Here is a 17,212-nt window from a genome sequence, read left to right as displayed (position 1 = left end):
GACGAGGCTATTCTACCGCGGCGACCGCGACTGCCCTCTTCACGTCCCGGGCTTGAGCCTCCAGCCACGAGGGAGCCCGGACTTGGAGTTCTACGAGTGACTGGCGAGGGGCTGCAGCAACGCCCTTAATTGAAAGTAAGGCCTCTTCTCCTAAGCTTTAAAGCCATGAATCGGGCTGAATATGCAAGCTGACTGTTCAGTTGCTTACACAAGGTGCATAATTTAACAGTGTAGCCAAGTTTACTTTGGATTGTAGAAATGAACAGTAACTGTTTTCGCGCAATGTTTTTGCTACAAGTGAGAAGTTTAGGAAAAGCTGAACTATTTCACAAATACTTCCCTTCCTCAAGCATTTAAATTAGTTTGAGACTTAATGAAAGTGTGGTGAGCACACAGCCAGGTGCATTTGGTCATTTCTGAGCAGTTTGGTTGGCCGTTGCATCATACCTCTGACATTTACGCTTGCTTTTTGCAATTTGCACGAATTTTTTGCAGCAGGAGCATTATCATGAATTTTGTTTGGGAGAAATCTGCGGTGGACGTTATGGTTATTTTGCAAGTTGCCACATTTTAAGACTTTTAATTGGCAAAAATGGACAGTACAAAACGCAAAGCTATTTCGTCGAACTATAGGCACAATTTATCCCCGCACAACACACAGTGTGTGGAGGCGTGCACACGCAAGTGACTGGTGATTCTAATAGCTTGCTTGGAATTTAAAATCGAACTTTTGTTTTTAATTGTTTCAGCATTACTATCGAACTTAGCTGCAAATTTTAAATACTGTGGTGAGACTTTTGAAGAACTTGAGTGTTTCAATCAGCCTTGTCCTAACTGCCACAACATTGCCTGTTTGTACTGTTGCTGAAAACTATTTTTGCTTCATATTACTTTGAAGAGGCACGGACTTATTTTCTAATAATCACTGGCCAGTATTTTAGGGAACTAAGGTCCTTAGCAAAGCTGAACTTTTAAATAGACTTTTTGAGTATGTTATCTTTGCTGCATAAATATTCAGTATTAATGTTTCATTGTACCCACAAAATAGCTTATTTATCACTGTATGGATTACATAATTTTACATTTACGCTCCTGTAACTCACTGTAATCATTATTACACCATTGTCCCTACAATTATTTAGACAATGTATCTCTCTTGTACATATTTATCTTGTTCAGGTCAAGCATGAATGTTTACTTAGCATTAACCTTTTTTATGTGCTGCAGCACCATAGTTATAAAAAAATCTAGTCTATACATACTAGCATTACCACAATGGTGAATATCAGTTTCATGTACAATTGGGCAGTAAACTTGATTACCCAGTTTAGTGGTGCCTTTTTCTCAGATTTTGAAATTGTTTACCTTATACCTAGTCTGCTGTTTAACTATGTTAGAATTATTCCTCAGCGACTCTCTCCGATTTTGGCTAGAATAGCCCGACATGCCTCAGGCTGACTAAACTAGACAACACTAGGTTACTACCGATAAGAATATTATTATTGTCCTCTCTCATCTAGTGTGAACGAAACCAGTTTAAATGGATTCTGGCAGTTTCACGAACCTGTGCGTATCTGGCCATCGGCTTGCACCACCACTCTGGAGCGAAGGTTGTTCAGAACCAGAACCTGGTGAGTCTCTGCAACTCCCAGTTCCCATGGTAAGCCAGCATTTTTTATTCCAGTCCAAGAGCTTGCACCAGTTCCACCATCATGACCAGATATAGTTATATGTTCAGCTTTCCCCTAGAAACCATATCATTTATTTGTTTGTATAAAATCAATCTAACTATTATCAAATATTCCTACAAACAAGTTACACATCAATAACATACATCATAAAACATATCAAATAAATAAAAACTTTCTTTACTCTTACAATAGGCAACATAAAAACACATGTGCATGTGAGTGCACACCCAGATTTTTGTGACATTGCTTACATTCAATAAAGAATAAAACAATTTTAAAATATCACAACAAAAACCTATTTATGCAGTTAAAAAAAAATTCCAAAATAAAAAGCACTGTTAAAACTGTGACATCTAACCTTGTACACAACACAAAACTTATGGAAGTGCAAATTATAGAAACGCACAATGAACATGTGTAGAAATAGTTGCAGTGCAAGGAGTTCACCTCACCATTTTTAACAGCATCTAGAACTAATAATGCCCCGGACATACAGTATTACCCCAATTAATAACAATATTTAAGACTATAATTAAACCGAAATAGCAAATTAAAACACAAAAACCTAGTCAAACACACCTAATTTTAATGCAAATGGTAACTGCAAGTATGCAAAACTAGCCCTAGTTCCTGAAAAAACTAAATAAAATTCACTTAGTTGTTGAAACAGTGGCATAACTAACTGTATTTTACAACAAAACTCTTACATAAAATAATAAATACCCACTATGGAACCAAAGCTTTCATTATAAACAGTATAGCTTTAGCCGTTTCAAATTTCATTGCAATGGCAATCTCTATCTGACCATCATCTGTCATTTATAAGATTTCCAAGGAAAAAAAAAATCAAAACATAAAGAATCATGCAAATATTTGGTAATGAAAAGAATAAATTCTCAGGAGTTGTCTCAAAGAATTAACTTCTTTAATGGAAGTAAATAAATAGTCAAAATATATATAAAATAATGTATGTGTATGTAAAAACTTGTAAAGCAGTGACATATTTCACAACTTTCATTGCAACACAATGCTTCAGTATTCACCACAATAAGTATAAACTATTTTACCCAAACCAATGAAATAATCTATTATTTTAATATCTATGACAATGCCAGTAAAAATGATAGCAGTAATTATACAAAAGATTTTTTTCTAAAAGTTGTGTAAAGCATTAAATAATATTATAATTCATTTAAAACCAGAGTTTTCACACTCATCATTAAACTAAAAACAGAGTTGTGGATGGATTTGTTCCAAAATGTGCTTTAGTCGTTAATATTTTATACCGTATTCACCCATATATTAGTCACAATTAATTATATCACATTTGGACACAAAAACTTGGGTGCGAATAATATGGTAAGAGGAGTTTTTCAGAAAATAATTTCAAAATAATCCTTACCTACATATGGTAAAAAAAAGTACCAACAATAGGAATGCAAATAAATTTGACTGAAATGTTTACCGGCTATAAAATATTACAATCCTATTTAGAAACTAACTGAATCAAATGAGGTGGTCCGTTATGGCTGTCAGCTATGAAAGTGCAGTTGAACTAGTCAGTGTGTCATCAGTAGAGACCCGGAAAATTCGCGGGTTCAATGACCTCCAGGATAGACTCCAATATCCTCTACACACTCGGGCAAATGCCAACTGTTCATTGGCTGCTGACTAGTGAGTCGTCTCGACTGGGTGGCCTGTGATTCGACACTTCTATGAGTGAGGGTCTCTAATTGGCCCTCAGTCCTCCAGATTAACAGTGAACCAATGACAGAAGCAGCACTAAGGTATAATTATTTGAATTTTAGCATAACACGAAATGAACCCGCAAATTTTCCGGGTCTCTAGTCATCAGCCAAGATGTGTTTCTCCTCCTTCCCCTACACAGTAGGGGAGGCACGTGTCACTTCCCCTCCACCAGCGGGAACTTGACGCCACACCGCCCACTCTCTCATCAGCAAATGGCGTACTAGTTTCCCCTCTACGAGCACTGACTGCATGGAAACAGTCTATGGCAGGAGGGGCTAGGGGAGGAATGGACAGCATAGAGAAAAGAATAAGAACTGAGTTACGTTTTTAAACCTTACGGAATATTCCTATTCAGCAGCAAGATTCCCATCTTTCCCTTAAAATGCAATTACCCACAACTTTAAAATTGCTGGGTACAAAATGTTACTTTCCTATTTTCACTCACAGAATTTACTTCACAACAAACTAAATACACACCATTACAATTTCAAATCCCATAATCAGCCACTAAACAAGGGCACTGGCACCCGGCATGCCAGTATTGTCTTCAGGCACATATAATGATTACTTATTTTGCTTCTTCACTTGCTTAGCAGCTAACAACACACAGCTAAAGGCCAAAGTAATTCTAAAATACCAAAAATAGAAACCACATCTTTGTTCTTTTAGAACATTGGTATACACATAATTATTGATTAAGTGTGTTTGAATCATATCTTAATAGAATAAATAACATTTAAGTCCTATATTTACAATATGTATAGAGTATAAGTAAGCATACATTCAGTCTATGTACATATGAACTTTCATACTTTAATTAACAATTCATAGTAACATTATAGACATTTACAGGTTAAGAATATTAATAATAATAATACAGTACTTTATCACCACACTGGGCTGCATTTCCTTCAATGATTTAATAATTTTCACAGTTGTGTTCAGAGTTGAAATAGGCATGCCTAACTTCTCAGCAAGTGAAACACAAATGCCTTTGTGCTCAATTATGCACTTTAAAATGTTTATTTATTCATCAGTTGAAAATGTTTTCCATCTTTTACAAGCTGCCAACTTGATAAAATACGTACATATATAATTTCAGTTATTACTCACAGTGTAAGTCAAAATTTTACACTTGACATTTACATTTGCATAGCTGCCAACCTCAAATCACACCCATCAGTAATGACAATTATATGAAGAAAAAAAATTACGCGTAAATAATGCACGATAAATGTTTCCTGGGGAATTATGACACATACAAGATAAAACAAGGAAAATAAAATGCAAAAAAAAAAATGAAAAATATAGGCCTATAGGTATATATGAATACAATGCAAATTAATGAATAAAAAAAACTATTTGAACAATACATTCATCTGAATATGTAAGAAATGTCAATAATTTTACTGGAAAGTTTGAACCTTCAATTCAAAGTATTCAAAGTTAAACTTGTGAACAACTGTCTTTTTATTTGCTTCTTTTATCCTGGTTGGATTAGAACTTCCTTGTAAACAAACAACAGAAGACAAACAAAAGAACTTGTAAACAATAACTCTGCGTTCGTTACTTTCGTTTCTTCAGATGTAGCGAAAAAAACGACGATATAGATATATTAATCGTCATGGCTATAAAATGTTCCGCATGTTTCTTTGATTCAATATGCCGTTTACAGTCATCCCTTCCACCATGTGCAATCGAAAAGTCACACGTGCATACATTACAAAACGCGTGGTGTTCCAAAACATTTGAAGACGACAAGCATGGCCATTCTTTTGAATAGTTTAAGTCGAAAGTTCTGAAGAATTGCGTTCTTTTTTTCCCCCCAGAAACACTTGTTCTGTCACACGCTTCATTTCTACAACCGGCACTGAAGAACAAAACACTATCGAAAAACATTTAAAAAAATTTCACGTCTGTAGAAAGACAAAAACACTATGATGAAAAAAATGGCTTTCAAAAAAAATTAAAACACAGGTTAGCCAAAGTACCGTGCAAAAATTATCGTGATGTAAGTAGCCGAAAAACGAAAAGTCCGAGAATATGTACTAGTTTTGTCGTACAACGGACGTAATACCATCCCATTACTATTTGAAAACACGAGAATTAATCTACTAATTTCAATAGTACATGCGCACACATACTAGTTCCGTTATTTGCGCAACCACGCGATGTATTCGAACTGCGTTCACGAAACCGCACAGCAGAAACTGAATTTTTTCCGTCTCCGTGCAGCACAACGCCTCGTTTCCGTAATACACCAGCGATGTTCCGTAATTCCGTAATTCGGTGTTAAATCCGTAATAATTACGGAAAATCCGTAATGGTTGGCAGCTATGCATTTGTTACCAACCACGTGATTTATAACAGACGTTGGCAAAGATGAATACCATAAATAGAAACTATGCAATATCTTATGTATAAGTTACATATGAACAGTCAGAATTTCTGTAAACTGTAGCGCTAACGTCGCTTGCTAACATTTTCTCAAAGTCTGCAATTATTAGACCAGTGTTGGCAGCCTGTAAATACCATTTTTAATGGAAGAGAACATCAAAAAATTCAGGAGCTACAGTGCTATTGTTCCCAACAGCATTTTGGATTTGGTATTTCACACAAAAATGTTATCTTCAACATATGTATGACAAATACAGGAATAACAAATTTAGTAGATATAGAATGAACAAATAGCATAAACTGTGCGAAGCAGATTGTAGCCGTGTTGTAGTCAACAGGATTTATTGCATTGCGTCAAATGAAGTTGAAACAGAACCAAAATAAAATGGTGCAGATAACGGGAAAACGTAAAAAGCAGTAATGTAAAATCAGGGTTCTACTTTAAATCTTAAATGCTTTGAAACAAAATAAATATATATAATTAATTTTTAACAAAAAAATAATAAATAACTTTTAATGTGTTTATAGTTGCATTAGCAAATTTATTTACCTTTGCCACACCTGAGGCTACTACGCCTACTCCTACTTCAGAAACAAGTTTCACTGATATCCTAGCTTTAGGATTGGCACATTTTAGGTCATAGATGAGTTCAGCCAGATCTTCAATGGAATAGATGTCATGATGAGGTGGTGGTGAAATAAGACCAACTCCTGGCACAGAGTGACGTGTTTTTGCTATCTCCTTAGAAACCTGAAATTTAAAATTTTTTATTATTTTCAAACACATTTCCAGGAAAACTACACAACATTAAATTACAATATTATTTTCACATTTTCAATTCAAGTTCATTCACATTACATATGATTACATATATTATATACATGTGTATAATTCACACAATAATGTTAAAAGTACACATAACATATGCACCGACTTACAGAACATTCAACTTAAGAAATACAGCTTCTTACAGCTTTTAACGAGCATATAATAACCACATGTGCTCTTTGCTATTTAGTCACAGCTGGCTACATGAAGCTGTCCAATTATCTTGTCCTGCGCTGGACACTTAAGTCACACATGTTAGTCTTTATTATTTATTACCAGAACTCCCTAATTGTTAAAATATTAATGTTATGTTATTAAACTTTTTTGTAAACAATAAAACACTGCATCAGATACAACTTGGCAAGTCGAAACAGAATTGTGAATTCACAGACTCTTACAGTAATCAGTATTTAATAATGTTCACAGGCTTTCACTGCCATTGTCTGAATTGCTTGGCTTTTGGGTTGTAGCCATGTCCTTGGCAAATAATTCACCAACATTTCGACATTGCAGTCGCCATAATCAGTAGGTAATTGCTCCCTGATTATGGCGACTCAATGACGACCGAAACGTTGGTGAATTATTTGCCAAGGACACGGCTAAAACCAGAAGTAAAGCTACTTCAACAATCAGTATTTAAATCTGGAATTCACCGATATTATTATTAAAAGAACACTGCTATAAGTTAAAATATTAGTGTTTAATTAATAACTATCTTTTTATTTCTGCAAACAATAAAGAAGGACCTTATTTTCCAGCTCTCTCTCTCTCTATATATATATATATATATATACTATTAGACAAATAGATATGTTGTTTCTAATGTTAATCTTTATTTATATCTGCACATCTTGCCTATCATTTTAAAGTAAACAAATAAGCATGTCACAATATTAATGTTTCATTACTTAAGAACATCATATTTTCTTGTTGACAGTACAGTTTTGTCAGGGCAGTTCATGCAAGTTCTGTCAAAAAGTATTCATGTTTTTGAGTCTTTTTATGTTATTTCATTACTTGTATCTGCACTACTGAGAGACAATTTTAATCAGACAACTCTACCACAGTTCATGTTCCTTTGTAAAAAAAAAAATGACTTTAAAATCCTTTTGAAGTAACTTTAAGGACCTATCAAAATAATTACGAAAATTAACTTTATTTAACTACATACTTTTAAGTAGAACATAATATAATCTTATCATACCAAGTTGCGGTCTTTCTGAGAATGAAATATTTTGCAAAATGTCAAAATTGATTTTGCAATTTATGATAGAAATTTGTTCCAATAAAAAACGTGTTACAAAATCAGAAACAAAAGTGAACATTGAAAATACTTTTATTTCTTTTTTTTGCTCTTACTTTACATTATTCTTAAACTTAATAGAGCACATATTAGAAACTTATGAAAAGGCCACCAAACCACTAATGATTACAGGTGCACTACTAAGCATAAATCCACAGACCATTGATACTGTAATTGAATTCTACTGATTGTATCTTACTATTCATATTCTGCCAAATGTATTCTATTGTATCCTACAAATACTATCCTATTGAATCCTGCTAAACATATCCTATTATATCCTACTGTATCCTAACATTTCCTGTGAACTGAATCCTGTAGATCACATCTTATTGCATCCTACCATATCCTGTTGATTGTATCCTACCAATCTTATCCTGCTGATCGTATGATGATAGTATTCTATTGTATTCTACCAATCGTATCCAATCATGTCATCCCAATTGTATCCTATTGTATTCTGCCAATATTATCCTGGCAATCGTATCCCATCGTATCCTGCCGATCCTTCTATTATTGTATTCTACTGATCTCCATGAAGTTGAATATCCCAGGTTTCTTTTTCTCAATGTATCCTACCTAGCTCAACCAAGCAATATACCGTTCTGATCTCTTGACTTTTACTACTGATCACTGCCAAGCAGTGTATCCCAACAATCCTTATATCACTGTATTCCACTAATCTCATTCAAACAAGAGTATCCAACCAATACTTATAAACTGGTATCCTATAGTTCGTATTATCCTTAAAATCTTAGAATCATTAAAAAAACAAAAATTTCAAGCAGGAATAATATTTGATAACATGCACACCCCTTCTTTTTTTTTTAACATTTACTTTGTCAGCATACGGTTTGAACTGTAAAATATACATCTTGACTCAAAGAACCAGGTATGCAAGTGTTTCAAATAGCCATGGACTCTTAAGGCAGAAATAACTATAATGTAGGTATGTAAGAAGGCTACTAAATAAGTCATAATTATTGCATTTTAAACTGTTCTATTAAGTTTATCTTAAAAAATATATACAGCACATAAAAAAATTATATTATATAAATTCCACATTTCTTAGTTCAAAAAGTATAATCCATGTTTCTCTGATCATTGATAAATTTTAAGTATTTTGTAAACCAGGTAGAAGTCTTAAGCTATCCATATAGCCCAGGAAAAGAAGATTTTATGTCGGGAAAAAAGCGTACATTCACAGGTTTTGATTTTTTTTTTTTTAATTACTACTTCAACCAAACTGTAAACCCTACATATCAAAACTTAGCATTTTCTGCAAAGGGCTCTTTCCACAATTACCTCTCTCATGAGACGAGCATTGTTGGTTTTAGTGAACAAAATGCCACAGTTCTGAAACATATATGCTGACAACAGCACTGCTGATAGTTTCGGAACCACACTGACTGTTCTTGATAAATCATCATAAGTTTTTCCATAATTGAAACAGAAAAGTATTTGGCCAAGGTCAAACACTCTCGCATTCAAACAATTTTAGTCATCTGTGCACATTTAAATATTTCATCAACTAGAGTTTATTTATCTCATGCAATAAACATGTTCCAAGTATTTCCGTTGCTTCTGGATGCTTTCTCACTGTCGTAAAAGAAGGGTTTCACTGGGCCTCAAGGGGAAGGGACATTGACCTCATTCATAGTTAGTGAAAATATTATGGCACAGCTAGAAAGAACATTTTTGCATAAATTTTTGTGGATGGTAGCCAGTAGTAACAAGAATCAACACAATCATTTACAGGTTCAGGTATAGTCACCAGTATTACTAATTAGCTTGTTTTAACTGTTATCACAATCATAACATATCTCAAGATAACTTTTAACATGTTAGCAGTAGCAGTAGTGCATCAGTTGTAACAAACAGACTGTATAAACAGTCAGTATTAACTACTGTTTCAAGCCCTGTCATATTATTAATTCATTACCTTATGTTTAATGTTACTCAAGTGCCAATTTCATTATGAGCACATAGAAATTTAAAATTAACTTAGATGAAAAAGCACACTACTTCAAATCATGTCATAATTTATTGCAGTCGTTACTTAAAAACTGTGCAAATCTAACAGCATTACTTCAAGGGGTAGGTGTAACTCTAAAACAGTGTTATAGAATAGTGATATCTACAGCTGTAACAATATATATATATATATACAACTGTTAATACTTGACGAGTACATTTAACTTGTTTGTTTTGAACCACCTTATTATAAAGAAATCCCTCTATTTAAACACACCCAAAATCATTCCTTCAAGTTTTCATTCAACGGCATATAAAATTTATGTCACCTTAAGTTTTTGATTAGATATTTTTTATAACGTTGTATGATGAATCCTAGTGTTTTAAAGAGTATGTTCATATTTTGTACAGATATATTGTATACTCTTAACTTGGATACAGATGATTTACGTCAAGTGTCAGGTTTTTTGTTTTACCAACTGTTGGGCTAGAACTTAAAAACAAGTAAATAACTCGAGCAAAATAATTAATTAAATATAATACAAACTAACACTGCCACTTTATTGCAAATTGAGTACGGGATGGACATTTTAGGCTTTTACCTTGTAGCCTGGTAGTTCTCCACCTTCACCTGGTTTGGCTCCTTGGGCCATTTTGATCTGAAGTTCGTCAGCATGTGCCAAGTACGATGCTGTGACTCCAAAACGTCCACTAGCCACCTGTTTTATGGCAGAACGCTTGTTGTTGATAGGATCTTGGTCTAGGTAACGATCTGCATTTTCGCCTGCACAAAACATTACACACTATTTAGAGAACACTAATAAAAATACATATCCCTGCCAACGAGAGCAAGCATATAAAATATTTTGATAATTACTGTTTTGTTTACCAACTAATATATACATTTTTTGAGTTGGTTGCAACTCATCTCAGTAATAAGGAGGAAGCAGTATATATTAAGACCCCAAATATTAAAAAATATTTCTGCTTCAACAAATCATAATAGATAATGACTGTATGCACTTAGTTTGCACAAATTATATGTTGACCAATGTGCAGAAAATCTTCTGTAACAATATAAATAGCAGCAGCAATTTTCTATTAAATAAATCTTCATTAAATGTTCTATATACTATGTAAAAAGACTAGCTAATTCAATCCCTAGGTAACTGTCGTTTCTTAAAGTGAACACTAAGTCTATACAAATTAAATAAACATCAAGAAGAATCCTAACAAAGATTTTTAAAAAATAATACTTGATACAGCCTATGCATTAGAAACTGCTACTTTAAAATCCATTGAAGCACTTGGTTCATCATATAATTATATCTGTATATTCCATTTTTTTGGTTGTATTTTAATAGTTATCAATCATGATAACTCTGCTTGGTAGACACTGTCATTAATGCTAAATATATAAACAGTGGGTGTTATATACAAACAATTAAACAAGCAAAACAAATCAAATACAATATGTAAATTATGGTGCTATTTTATTTTGAATAAATGAATAAATAAGACCTCAAAATATAATTATTTAGATCCAGGTTTTTACTCTCTGTATTCATCTGAATGACGAATTAAGTGTTAAGTTATACTGCATGCCTTCATTTAACGCAATACAGCAATTTACGTAACACCAATTTTATATTTTATAGTAAATTTGGTGTAAATACTTACCTCCTTCCCCAGTATTTGATTTCCCACCAATCCTATTCATTGCTATAGCTAAAGTTGTGTGGGCTTCCAATGAAATGCTGCCAAAGCTCATAGCACCTTAAAAAAAAAATCATAAACATTAAATACATAACTAGTATCAATCTACATTCACATGAAAAGAAAGTTGAAAGTATTAGTTGACATTTAATTTTCAGCTATTATGGTTTTACATGAAAGGTAGATTAAACTATTTTCGTTCAAATCTGAAAGGATGTTTGAACATTAGAACAAGAGTGGCAGATGATGGAACACATAAACATATGGAGTGAGAAAAATTTTACAATAGTAAATGCAAATATGTACATCAAATGCAATCTGACAAAAAAAAATTTTTTTTGACATATTTAACATGTACATTTATACTCCTATTATCATAGGAAGTACATTGTCAAATGTACTTGATAATTGTAGATGTATATTCCAGGTATTCTTTCTTGTGAAATTGCTGTATATTCCAATGGTCTATATTATTAAATTTTTTTTAAATTATATTATACGTTACTTGCACTTCGTAACGTTGCATGTACTCAACCTGTTGTCATGATATTTTAATTTTTTTTTTTTTTTTTTTTTTGCAAACTGGACATTATGTAGGCTCCATTTTGTGAATTTTGAAAATAATTTCTTTGTTATGTAAGTTTTGTATTTTAATAATATCTAAATGTTAATTGTGAGAAATGTGAAACCTATTTTTAATCTAAAGTGAAGTGCTTCAAGATATTCTTTCAACAAAAGACATTAATTTATAAAAACATTAATTTAAAGGACTTTATAAAAAATAAATATTTGTTTTAAACAATAATATTTAAATACCTTAATCTTTTTCATTTACTTGAGATGTATTATAGTGATAATTTTGGAACTAAACCTGTATTGTTTTCATTTTTGCTCACCAAGTTTGATGTCTTGTGTCAATATCTATGGTGTAGCTTCTTAAGAGATGATCTATTTGCCGCCTTCTTCCTAATCGGTCAGCCATTATGTAATCATCTTCATTAAAAACTTCTGTTTTAATCCGCTGGATTATGCGGTGAATTGACTACCGCCTACGGCCTTTTGGGCGAGTTTTCTTTCTTGATTCCCCCGGAATAATGTTCTTTATTTATTTGTGGCCGATGTCTTAATTTTGGTGAATTTTTTGTTGATTCTTTTAGCGGTCCTTAGTGGCGTGAGACATCCGGGCCATGCTTGAGGTAGTCCACTAAGTACAGGACGGGAGTGAGCCTTGTCTCCTCCGCTATTGGCATCAGGATGCAGCCTACTTAATAAGGAAAGTTTTTTTTTTCATCTTTCGGCTTCCAGCATGTTTCGGCATGAAGTTTAATCTGCTTTCGGCATCATCGGCTCTATCGCGTAGAAATATAATCAAGTGAAAGGAACTTTCCGTCGCTTCATTTAATAAATAAAAAAAAATAATTTAGTTATTAACCTCAAAAATATTTTTTGTTCTTTGTATTTGCCACTGGTGTAACCAGCCATGTGCTTTTTGTCTCTTAAAGTGTTGTAATAGTACGGGGCCCCAAGCTTGCAAGTTTAATTTAATGCTTTGTGAAACTGAATACTCATATCTTTGCAAGTTAAGTATGTGCATGATATTATTTTAAAAAAACTAATTTAAATAAGAATAAATGGCCTGAACCGATATAAAAAGGTATTATTTCTTGTAAAATCAGTTCCTTTTTGTAAATTAATTTAATAAATATTTGTGGTGTTCTGTTGGTTGTAAGAGCCACGTGATGAGTCAGTCGGCATTTTCTCTCTACTTGTATACCTCTACACAAATAAAGCAGTGCCATTGAACCTAAGGTCCTGGAGCTTCCCTGTTGTGTCCACCCCACTAGGTTAACCTAACCGACTGAGGTAGATAGGGCAGAACACTTGGTAGTATGTATTATTTGAGCCATTTTATCCATGACTGATTTTTGTACACTTAACACAATATCTACAAATACCTGGTGAACCGATTTCAAAACTTATTCAGTTGTTCTAAATAAAATTTTCCTAATGCAATGTTATATAACAGAATCCTTTTTTGCATATAATAATAAAAATTAAACAAAATACAAAAATAGATCTACTATTTGCAGGATCGTACCGATTTTAATTTTAGAAAGCTAAAAAAATTTCACAATTAATTTTTATCTGGTTTAAGTGGACAGTCTGCAAATATTTGTATTTAAAGTAAGACATTAAACTGAAGTGAGGCATCAAAAAGCAAAAGGCAAGTCAGAAAAGGCTGCTAGATTTTTAAATTTTGTAACTTCGAGCACCATTAATATTTCAGGATTTTTTCATGACTCTCGTAACCAGTCAGGTTAACCAAAACAAATTTAACAGCATCTGGAATATAAGCAAATATCAGTAAAATTATTTTAAAATAAGCAATATTTTTTATATTGATTTATTTCCATATATGAAAACTATCATACTATTTTCAAAAGAATTTTAAGATGTTGAAAGTGCACTGTACGACAAACATTGAGGGATGTATTTATTTTTTCAGATAATTTTTATTTTAAAACTGATTAGACTAATAAAACTAAATATATTATGACACTGTGAATCCAGGGAAACACGTCGATCTATGAACACAATTTAATTAAGAGAATAATATCACACCTAATGGACCGAAATGGATAAAAAGTAATTTTGGTTTGAAGGCAATATATTACCAGGACTAACAAACAGGGCAATTTTTATCTTGATTGGTTAGGTCATTCCCTATGGACAAAACTCAATGTCAACTGTCATTTTATTGCTAAACAATATTTTTTATTTGGGCCTAACATACAACAATACAGCATTTCACTGTAGTAAATTATGGAAAACATGGAAAACCAAAATCAAGATGGTCAGACCGGAATTTAAACCCAGATCCTATGGAATGTGAACCAGATGCCTCCTAACTGCACCAGCTCACCTCCAAATAATTATTTAATATCAAATTTCAATTTGCATCAAATTCTATGCCATAGTTTGATTTAGAATACCATTTTTAAAATATTTCTTAATGAGCTAGCTAAGTGATAAAACCAATTCTTTAGAATTTATATTGATTAAAATATATTATAATGCCCAATTAAAAATATCCTAAAAAGTTAGTAAACCAGCACGTCAATTAAAATAAATTGTTTTAAGAGCTTTCCTATGCTTACTTAGGTATCTTGGTACACAATAAAACTAAAACTCCTGTCAAAGGGGCTAGAGTAGTTTAAATAACATGATACAGATAAGTATACCATCGCTCGAGAGTTGGTGAAGTTAATTTTAAGGGGCAAAAATATTGTTGAGCAACTGGCAGATATTTATTTATTTATTTATCTATGTTATTGATGGCGAAGTTAAGGCGATACGCCTTGTCTTCTGATTTTCTTTTTGGTAGGACTGTGTGAATATTCAAATTTTCTAATACAAATAATAAACTATTTGTATTCTAAATAACAAATATTCATTTGCTTACCAATATTTGACATAGTGAGTTAGTAATATACTAACAATTGCATATGCCAACATAATGCAACATAATAATGTTCGCAGGCTTTCACAGCCATTGTCTGAAGTAGCTTGGCTTCTGGGTTGAAACCGTGTCCTTGGCGAATAGTTCACCGACATTTCGGTCATCATTGCAGTCGCCATCATCAGGGAGCAGTTACCTGTTAACTGCTCCCTGATGATGGCGACTGCAATGTCGACTGAAACATCAGTGAATTATTCGCCAAGGACACGGCTACAACCCAGAAGCCAAGCTACTTTATAATGCAACATATATTCAAAAAATTTTCACTACTGTCTCACTAAACAGTAATGATTCAAAAAACATTTCAAACTTGAAAAAAAACTTACTTCTATTAATTTTGTCACACACACACACACACACACACACACACACACACAAGATGGAAAAAATAAATAAACGTCAACAACCATGGACTACAACACCACAAAACACACACACTCCATTGCAAGTAGCCATTAAATAAGTAAACGCAATAGTTTCAACAGTGTATAAATCAATAGTCTCAATCAAGTAAAACCCATGTGACAAAACAGAAGTTGCAACTTAACAATTATATAAAAAAAATTAAAATAATGGTTTCGGATTCCAGACAAAATTAGCAGAAAATGTGTTTACAATATTGCTGAACGAAAATACAGTTTACTTGGCTGCCATTAACAACAAAAACTTATAAATTACTAGCTTTAAAAACTGTAAATATGAGCTCACTTATTCTTTCTCTATGTATTTGTTACATGTTGCGAAAAAAATTTTTTGTGGGATTTTAATACGCATTCTTACTATTCGAAAGCTACATTCGTATTTGAGAATAATTTGGTATTCATATTTGTATTCAAATCAAACTAAAAAACTGATGTTCACACAGGCCTACTTTTCGGAATAACTGACTGTACTTGCCCAACAACATGTTGAGTCTTGAACTTACTTATCTCTTGAATCAACATTCAAGCCAAGTATATACCAAGAATCTAGACTTGCTCAGTTAATTCTTGACCCACGTCTACCCAAACAATGTTAGGGCAGACATTAAAAGGAGAGGATAAAGAAACACACCTAATACTACAAAATTAACATACCACTTAAATTTTTAACCACATAATGTTATCCTAAAGGAATAGAAGACATTACAAAAAAAAAAAAAAACAGGAGATGGTGGTAGCTAGAAGGTAGCAAGATGAAACCACAGCCATTGCAGGAAGAGCATAAAATAGTGTGTAATTTCCGAAAATCAAATTTATGCACTACACTTATTAGACAGTGAGGAAAAAATTTTGTTTCTTTGCTGTGCATACCTGTAGCAAACCTCTTCACAATTTCAGAAGCTGCCTCAACTTGATCAATATTCACTGCATTGTCTAGATACACCAGCTCCAACTGCCCTCTGAGTGTGCACATTTGCACACTTTTCACTGTTGACTCACAGAACTTTTCATATGCACTTTTACTGTTGTTCGTAGTTGCTTCCTGCACAAAGATATCTTTCATTTGATTTTAAGTTTACAAAACACAAGACAGCCTCCAACATAATACCGGGGGGAAAAAACCAAACTAAGGCTATATGAATGATGAATGAATGAATGAATGAATGAATGAATGAATTTTCTCAATGTTGAACGTCTCGTTGACATGAGGTCAGTAGAAATGGGTAGAGTCAAGATTTTATGATGTTATAAAAAAGCAAATTTTGTAGTTAAATAAAGTGGATTTCATCTTTATCGCCATTAAAAATTAAAACCAGAGCTGCCAACCTGAAATCACACACATCAGTAATGACAATTATATTTTTAAAAAAAAGTACGTGTAAATAATGCACGATAAATTTTTCCTGGAGAATTATGACACACACAAGATAAAACAAAAAAAAAAATGAAAAATATAGGCCTATGTATATGAATACAATTCAAATAAATGAATAAAAAAACTTTTTGAACAATACAATTGTCTGAGTATGTAAGAAATGTCAATAATTTTACTGGAAATTTTTAACCTTCAATTTAAAGTATTCAAAGTTAAACTTGTGAACAACTGTCTTT

General features: G+C 32.7%; 1 protein-coding gene across 1 annotated transcript in view; it reads right to left on the bottom strand.

Annotated features, from left to right (window-relative positions):
* The window catches only part of LOC134529642 (uncharacterized), a 192,419-nt gene that overhangs the window by 53,426 nt on the left and 121,781 nt on the right, over positions 1-17,212 (bottom strand). Inside the window, exons 20-24 of the mRNA XM_063363952.1 lie at positions 16,472-16,643; positions 11,624-11,719; positions 10,546-10,727; positions 6,388-6,588; positions 1,565-1,745 (exon numbers count right to left, since the gene is read on the bottom strand). Of these exons, the coding sequence (XP_063220022.1) occupies positions 1,565-1,745; positions 6,388-6,588; positions 10,546-10,727; positions 11,624-11,719; positions 16,472-16,643 (832 nt within the window). The remainder of the gene's footprint in view (positions 1-1,564; positions 1,746-6,387; positions 6,589-10,545; positions 10,728-11,623; positions 11,720-16,471; positions 16,644-17,212) is intronic.

This window comes from Bacillus rossius, chromosome 2, assembly GCF_032445375.1.
Source record: "Bacillus rossius redtenbacheri isolate Brsri chromosome 2, Brsri_v3, whole genome shotgun sequence".
In the NCBI taxonomy this organism is placed as follows: domain Eukaryota; kingdom Metazoa; phylum Arthropoda; class Insecta; order Phasmatodea; family Bacillidae; genus Bacillus; species Bacillus rossius.
The sequence above is the reverse complement of the archived record's forward strand: the minus strand, read 5'-3'. Positions and strand labels throughout refer to the sequence as shown.